This window comes from Nilaparvata lugens, unplaced genomic scaffold (assembly GCF_014356525.2).
Source record: "Nilaparvata lugens isolate BPH unplaced genomic scaffold, ASM1435652v1 scaffold8710, whole genome shotgun sequence".
NCBI classification, from domain to species: domain Eukaryota; kingdom Metazoa; phylum Arthropoda; class Insecta; order Hemiptera; family Delphacidae; genus Nilaparvata; species Nilaparvata lugens.
This window is the reverse complement of record NW_024094454.1, coordinates 1-8,392: the sequence shown is the minus strand read 5'-3', so window position 1 is coordinate 8,392 and position 8,392 is coordinate 1. Positions and strand designations below refer to the sequence as shown.

The 8,392-nt window shown below is 34.3% G+C and overlaps 2 protein-coding genes and 5 non-coding genes across 7 annotated transcripts; 6 read left to right on the top strand and 1 right to left on the bottom strand.

The window, feature by feature from the left end:
* Positions 1 to 981: 981 nt before the first annotated feature.
* LOC111060584 (mitochondrial import inner membrane translocase subunit Tim29-like) lies at positions 982 to 2,417 on the bottom strand. The gene is given in 2 exon segments (XM_039419170.1): positions 982 to 1,935; positions 1,938 to 2,417. Coding segments are annotated over 2 exon segments (675 nt in total). The 5' UTR covers positions 2,197 to 2,417; the 3' UTR covers positions 982 to 1,519.
* Positions 2,418 to 2,550: 133 nt separating this feature from the next.
* Positions 2,551 to 6,649, top strand: LOC111060586 (40S ribosomal protein S23; the record flags this gene model as incomplete). The annotated part of the gene is given in 3 exon segments (XM_039419171.1): positions 2,551 to 2,860; positions 3,410 to 3,569; positions 6,465 to 6,649. Coding segments are annotated over 3 exon segments (349 nt in total), but the record flags the coding sequence as incomplete, so codon positions are not given.
* On the top strand, positions 3,744 to 3,821 carry LOC120349206. The gene has a single exon (XR_005570304.1). It is a non-coding gene; the product is annotated as a small nucleolar RNA SNORD36 (small nucleolar RNA).
* Positions 4,050 to 4,125, top strand: LOC120349203. The gene has a single exon (XR_005570301.1). It is a non-coding gene; the product is annotated as a small nucleolar RNA SNORD36 (small nucleolar RNA).
* LOC120349205 lies at positions 4,542 to 4,617 on the top strand. The gene has a single exon (XR_005570303.1). It is a non-coding gene; the product is annotated as a small nucleolar RNA SNORD36 (small nucleolar RNA).
* Positions 4,822 to 4,898, top strand: LOC120349202. The gene has a single exon (XR_005570300.1). It is a non-coding gene; the product is annotated as a small nucleolar RNA SNORD36 (small nucleolar RNA).
* LOC120349204 lies at positions 5,447 to 5,522 on the top strand. Its single transcript, XR_005570302.1, has one exon. It is a non-coding gene; the product is annotated as a small nucleolar RNA SNORD36 (small nucleolar RNA).
* Positions 6,650 to 8,392: the final 1,743 nt, after the last annotated feature.

Here is an 8,392-nt window from a genome sequence, read left to right as displayed (position 1 = left end):
TATCAATATGCTTCCTGCACGCTGTGAAATTGATATTATTGTAGTGGCGGAATTAAAGGGTATCAGCCCTGATCACTTGACTTACTCACTCTTGTGAGTAAGATCTGGCCAAAGATCTGGAAATCCTCCATATTTTTAATCTCCTTATCAGCATCGTTACCTCTTCTTGTAAGACTTAAGCGGGCCATTCACTATCTGACGATTTTGTCCAACTACGTAGGGCCACCACGCCGGATCTTGCACCACTCACGCTCTTTCACAACCCTTTTCATGTTTTAATGTCGAATTTATGGATCTCAAGTTTATAGGATAGTGAATAGTTTATAGGATTAGTTTATAGGATCGGATAGTGAATAGCCCGCTTAGTAATGTTTATTGTGAGAAAAACGATTCCATTATTTTATAACAGAACTAAAATTATAGGTGTTCAACAAAATTTAGATAATAGTTCTACAAGTTGATCTGTTGTCAAAATAAAAAAATCTGGTGTAGCGCACTCACATAGCTTTCCTTGCCGTTATGGAAATTGATCACCTGACGCTAGTGTACTCGCGCATCTCGTCTACTATAAAAATTCAAAGATCTGAGCCAGCTGGTGACAGCACAATAACGCTGAAGACACACGAGGTCTGCTATCTCTTCATAGAGAATGATTTAATAGAATCAACAGTTGCCAACAGTTTACAATATTGAATAATCACATTTTCTCGAATTGCGAGCTTATTTTAAATTTCAGGTGAAAATGTTACTAAACATTAATTGTAGAGATTTTCATGCTCAATCTTTTCTGTTTAAATTGTATCTGAAGCCTGATAATTGGGAATCTAAAATAAAACTTTGCATAGATGGAGCGTAGCTCCTGAAATTTTTACAGGTATGTGACTTGTGGCAGTTGATAGAGCTTATCAATGATTATTCTAGGTATAAATTTAATCAAAATCGTTGGAGCCGTTTTTGAGAAAAACGCGAAAAACCCTGTTTTGACAACATTTCCGCCATTTTAGCCGCCATCTTGAATTGCATTTGATCGAAATTGTTCGTGTCGGATCCTTATTGTAAGGACCTTAAGTTCCAAATTTCAAGTTATACCGTTAATTGGGATTGTTCAACCAACATGTGGCTGAAGAGGTACCTATATCCCGCCTCCCCTCAATCTCTTTCCTCCTCAGTATGCACACACCCTAAAAATATCGTCCAATGCTGACAAAGTCCTGGCGTTAGCGAGTAAGCTTTCCTCTGTGAGTATTTGACTATATCTTTGCATAGGACAGACGTGGAACGGGTAAACGTTCTTTGTGAATAGGGCCTGAGAATCAACACTAGGTCTACGAATTTTTGATTTTGAGTTGTTTATAATAAGTGTGAAAGCCCATTAAGGAAATAATGACCTTGTAGAAGAGATAGAATGTGTACAAAACCTTTCAACTCATGAGGATTGAAGAGAGAAGCTGCTGCATAGAACAGTGAAGAGAAAATATACCGACTTAATTCAACAACTTAAACTTTTATTAACAGAGATCTACACCATAATTACTTTACTAGTTACCCATTCCTCGGGATTGATATCGTAATCTTCTAGCTTTTTAGAAATAAACCACCATTTGTCAAGAAAACCGATATCGAGTATCCTCTTGTACATGGTCAAATACTGTGGTTGAAGGTATTGACATTGTGCTTTATACAGTCCCAAAGCTCTATCATAGTCTGCCAAATAGACAACTCTAAAAATGCCGAAACTAAAACTACGAATCAATCCAGTATTGTGGCAAGATTCAATGAAAGACAAATGTTCAAAGCTGGCTGGATTCCTTATCGGTTTGCTCACCAAAATTACGTCATTGTGTCCAGCAACCACTGCATCCCTAAAGTTTTGTTCAGTAGGGTTCTTCTTTGCACAATAAACAAAACCAGCAAATGTTGACAGCATCAGGCCATTTTGTATGGCCTCTCCCTGCCTTCCTTCAAAACATCACTATACACTTCGTAGTAGTCTTTGTAGAGGTCTTTCCAGTACTGAGCCCACTTTTCAACGACAGTGCCTTTGAATCTTTCTGGCAATGTTATACTGTCAATTTTACTTTTTATATTAGCTACACGGTTGTTGTATCCGTCGATAATATGATTCACTGACTTATGTACAGAACGATCATGTTTTACGTACGTAGGATTACGTTTGAACAATCTGGTTAAAATCATTTTGTCGTAAAAATTTTCAACCGTAACAACAAACTAATTACACTACATTTGCTTGAATTGAGCGGTTTTACCCTACTGAAGAATGTCACTAAATGAGCTAAATAGAATATATTTTAAAAACTTTGGACAGACATAAAAACAGTGTTGAATTAATACGGTATAGATCGATAACCTTCTTCGTTTGATTATTGAGTTGAGGTTGAGGTTATGTTTTTCCGTGAACGATGATCATGTGTTTAGCTATGGCTTCTTGATTAAACGACGAAATATGAATATTTTTAATTTTGTATTGAGAATTGAAATTAATCAGTTTATTTTGAAAAAATAAACATATCATTACAAAAATTACGATATTGTGAATGAAAGGTATATATTTCGACAAATGAAGTCATAAATCTGAGCTTTTTTTTGATCTTGAACTGTCTTTCAATGTATATAATTCAGTGATAAGAACCCCTCAGTTACTATTATTAAAATTTCTTTTCAATATTATCATTGTATTTTATTATTTATATTTGGACAAAAGAAAATTTAATAAGTATTGAATTGTTTGTATTGTCACACTTGATTTCTGAGCATCCGTTTCTATTCAGCAGGCATCCGCAAAAGGAGACGGCCATTTTCTGTCCATCGTGAACGTGTCAACGTGACTAATTCAACATGGGTTCGTATTTATTTAATTTGCATTTTATTTAATTATTAATTATGTTAGTTCTGTTCATTTATACTAATATAATTCAATAAGTGTTCAATCAATTAAAAGAATGGAACAAGAAATGTATTATGTATCTTGTAAACTTGTGAGGTTTTCCCAAGCCGCATGTTCTTTTTTCTGTTGAATTACCATTTCATATTTTCTCCTTATTTCTATTTTATTAGACATGATACTGTTCATAAAAAATTAATTTCATACTTAATTCTTCCAATAGATTTATTTTTACAAATCTTTCAATATTACCTTTAGTTTGGTAGGCATGTGATGAATAACACATTGAGGTTGGGAACTTAGGCCTACAAGATTTGTTGATTTTCAGATTATTTTTGTTTGTTTATACTTGAACAATCTTTTGAATAGGTATTCACATTAAATCGCCCAAATTGGAGCTTCTACATATTTCTAATTGGTTATCTTGATTTAATTTTTCATTCTGATCAACTTGCAGTCTCATGTGTAAATTGCTTTTCATGTAGTCAATTATTACTTGTGGTTTAGGTAAGCCTCGTGGTTTGAGGACTGCGCGTAAGCACGTGAATCACAGACGAGAACAGCGTTGGGCCGACAAGGACTACAAGAAGGCCCATTTGGGTACAAGATGGAAGGCCAATCCCTTCGGAGGTGCTTCCCACGCAAAGGGAATTGTTCTTGAAAAAGTGTAAGTTGATATTTTATTATCATTTTTTAGATGTCCCGCTGATATCCAATAATAGTTTTAGGATTTAGTTTTACTCCTACCATTGATCGAAAATATTAATTTTGTCGAATTTTTTAATTTGTGGTAAATTGTTTGCAATGATTGTTCTTGGTCTCATCAATTTTACTTATTGTAATGCAAAGATGATAGCGATCCAACTCTGATTTTTAATATGAAGTCTATTTGATATCGAGCTTTTTAACACTGAGCATTACAAAATCAAAGTTGTTCGTTGGAAGTTTAATTTTTTCTTAATTGAATATTCTTAAAGAACGTTTTATTCTCATATTCATAATGCTTATTATATTATAAGTCGAATTGAGTGGGTCAAGTAAGATTTTTTTTGGATGCACAAATTCGTTGCTATCATAAAGAAAAAGTAAGTAGGCCTATACTTGTTTTTTTTTTTTAGGAAATTATTTTAGATATAAACATTATGCATTGCAATGATGATAAAGATCCAACTCTGATTATCTGTGAAGTCAGTTACATTACGAGCTTTTTAACACTGAGCATTGCATTGAATATAATGAATCTATGTGCTATTAAATACTTTATATAATACTCAAATCTGATACGTTTAGAGTTGATAGAGTATAGTTTTTACAATCTACAAATTGACAACTTTGATTAATAAATTGTTTGTTGAATCCAATGTTTCAATTTGATACTTAGAAAGACCGGTTTCGGTTATTACACCATTGTCAATCTCTGATAAACCGTTTATCTGAGTCTGTTTATTAGAGATTGACAATGGTGTAATAACCGAAACCGGTCTTTCTGAGTATTAATAAATCTGTAGTTTTTGACAATTTCTTAGTCTTTTTCATTCAATATGAATAATTACCACAATATCAACTTCTCAACTACACAAAAAGTCCTAGATTACAGCAGTCGTCTTGTATATGTATTGTAACTCATTATAAACTCTTAATGCCATGATGATATAGATCCAACTCAGATTCTTTGTGAAGTTGATCATTTTACGAGCTTTTTAACACTGAGCATTATGAGACTTTTTAAATTGTATTCAAGTATAAAAACAAGCTACAATTATTTTGAGAAAAGTTTGTACTTGAATGGCTCTTACTGTTTGAACTGAGTTTTCTTAGATGATTTTTAGATAGAATCCGTTTTGTTGCAACAGAATCCGTTGTGTTGCGACTAGGTTTGGTTGAATATAATACTGCTCTTATTAAATGAAATATTAACAATGCAATGATGATAAAGATCCAACTCTGATTTACAGTGAAGTCAATCAGATTAACGAGCTTTTTAACACTGAGCATTGTATATTTTCGTTTCTCAATTATTCTACTTCCGCCCTCAGGTCTTGAAATTTTCAGTATTATCATTCTTTCTAGAACTTTTTGTCAAAATTACTGTTACATAAATAGTCAAAATTACAGAAAAGCTCCTGAAACAGATGAAATGTTTTTACAATTTTTCAAGTAAGATTTTTTACTTAGTCGGCTAGTCTACCCTCTCGCCAAGTCGCTTACCAAGCTGATAAGCTTGGCCAAGTTGGTCTTGCCATCTACATTCTTAACTGCAATGTGACAAATGCCTAGATGGGATATAATGTTTGTGAAAGCTTGGCTGGCCTTCTCTCGCCTCGTCTTGACAAAAATGTGACAAGTGAAGACAAGCACTGGCTTGGAAGTCATCCACACTCTCGCGCTCGTCGTCATTTGTACGCACTTGGCAAGAGTGTGGAAGCGGGATTGGAATTATTAGAATAATATAAGACCCGTGTATTTTTTATAAATCATTTAATTATTTTTATTTTATAGTTTATTCCGTTTAATTTCATAAATTAATGAATCAGTACTAGTGCAATGCCATGATGATAAAGATCCAACTCTGATTTTCTGTGAAGTTATTCATTTCACGAGCTTTTTAACACTGAGCATTGCATCTCGACTCTGTTCATTGCTTTATGAACTATTTCTCGAATTTGCCATTATAGTCTCTATACAATATGTTGAGTTACAATTTTCTCAAGTCAAAATTTATTCATTCCATCAATTTTAATTCACAATAAGTTATGTGGATTATAGTACAGTACTCAAAATCTTAGAAACAGTTGGTTTTTCAGCTCTCATCAATTTTTCAAGCTATTCTTCATTTTTACAAATAGATTAATTTGGACCTTAGACCAATTCTATATCTTGTCTAAGGTTTGGACTGGGCCCTATTGCTTGTTGAAATACAAACTAATGATATTAGTAGTCAGCTGGTTAATAAAATTGGAAATGACTAAAGCTGCGTTCACACCTAAATGATTAACAAAATGTTTATTTCTGCGTACTTATAGATTCTATTAGATTGAACATAACTTATCATACTCATGATGAACATATGTGTTTGTCAAGTTTCGTTCAATCTAATAGAATCTATGACGGAAAAATAAACATTTTTCAATAAGTTTGGTGTAAACGCAGCTTAAAATATGTATTTTCTCATGCAACTGGCCCTGGTTGTACGAAAGTCTGTTAGATTTCAAAACTGTGATAAAATGCTAATTGAATACGTCTCCTGCTTCTCTGATTGGTTCTCGTGTCATCTAACCGTCTTTCAATCACCTTTGATATTTCACACACTTTTCTGCAACCGGGTCTTGGCATTTATTAATTCTTCTAGCCTGTTTTATGACACCATGACTGTTTTTGAAGTCTGTTTGATGAAGAAATAAATAAATTTATCAACTCAAGAATTTTGTTTAAACATAGAGTATTGTCAAAAAAAAAACATCTTGTTGGACATAGAAAAGTATCAATCAATCAATTATTTTCAGTTTCACTCCTTAGTTAGTGTTTACTTGATTATTGAAAGAAATGTTTGTATTGTTTGCAGTGGAGTTGAAGCCAAGCAGCCGAACTCTGCCATCCGTAAGTGCGTGCGAGTGCAGTTGATCAAGAACGGCAAGAAGATCACGGCGTTCGTGCCTCGTGACGGTTGCCTCAACTACATCGAGGAAAACGACGAGGTGCTAGTGGCCGGATTCGGTAGGAAGGGTCACGCTGTCGGAGATATCCCCGGTAAATATTTTTTTATTACATTACAATGATCATGAAGCTGAATTCGCACTCAACAGTGAGAATATAATTCCTGAGTTCTAATTGGGCTATTCCATAGAGAAAAAGTAGCGTAAGTAGATATCCCATGGTATAGGGCGTTTATGTCGTAACTTTTACTGTTATCCCAAGCCGACTATTGTCTATTTTTACTGTTTTGGCCGAGTGAGAGTATATGAACGGCTTAATATGAGAGACTACCAGCGTCACATAGCTTCACGGGAAAGAAATACGTGGACTATAGGCTTGAGTTAACATTGAACATTGCGACATAAACACCCTATACCATGGGATATCTACTTCTGCTATTGTTTCTCTATGTCTATTACCTCTCAGCCTGGTCGAGTGAGTATGGATGATACCATTAGCACTTGAGGAAATTATATTTTCAATGCCACTGTTGTGTGAATCCACCTTCATTTTCTCTTGTTTCTGGAGACATTACATTCATGATGGTTGAATGCATTGAAATTGCTCTGTAAGGAGATTTTGCGCCGGTTGCACAAAAGCCGGTTAAATTTTAATCTTAATTAATTCCACGAGGACCAATCAGAGAAGCCGTCTTATCAAAAATGCCTTCTCTGATAGGTTCTCGTAAAATTAATCACGGTTAAAATTTAACCGGCTTTTGTGCAACTAAACCTGAGACTGCGAAAATAGAGTATTTTTGTTGGCCCTCAAGTGCTGGAAGTGAGCTGGTGTTGATGGTTTACCACGTGAAGAGACCAAGCATTAACAATGAAAACCAAGGTTTCGGTCCTGGTGAACTAACTGTTGAAGTGGGATAAACTTTCTCACTCGTACATATAGTTGTCACTAACTCTAGCTCTCTCACTCACTCAGTTTCATGATCAATGCCTGAAGGATTTATCGTGAACTCTGCGTCGAGAAGTAGACTACCGAGTTCCTTCTCCGTTGCCCCTAAATCATGAATTTTTTTGAATGACTCATTTGCAGTACTCTACTTCGCTGACTTATTCAGTGTTTTTATTTTGATACAGTTGTGAACTGGATTCAGATGATATGATTGAATATTAGAAGTCAGGCCTCAATCTAATACACATCCGTAATCTATGTATATAGTTCATGTGCTTATGTGTTTTGTTGTTCTCAATATTGAAATTGAATGTCTTATGTGTTCATTTTGTGTAATTATTTGAATCTTTCATTGATTTTTGTGTACTTTCTATTTAGACTTGATTGTTGAGTATTTGACTTGGAGTTTACTTTCTATCATTGTTATTGTTACCGTTATCACCATTTTTATATATGGTATTTACATGATCGATCGCTCTCAATAGTCTAAGTGCCGGTTGCACAACAGCCGGTTAAATTTTAACAGTGATTATTTACACGAGAACCAATCAGAGAAGCCGTCTTTTCAAAAACGCCTTCTCTGATTGGTTCTCCTGAAATCAATCACGGTTAAAATTTAACCGGCTGTTGTGCAACCGGGCCTAATTATTATAAGCTCATCGTGAGTAGTGTGGAAGAAGTGGCTTAATAACGCTTCAATTCAGCCCACAATTTTAAGCTATTGAAAAGTACACAGGTTCGTTTGGTAGAAAGCCTTGAATTGAGCTGGATTCCCTCCATTATCAATAACTCATGTTTTTTCGCAAATGACCATTTATTTTTATTTTGCCGACTTCGGTTTAAATAAAAAAAATGTTAAAAACACAGATTTTATTAAAAGTAGAAATCGAA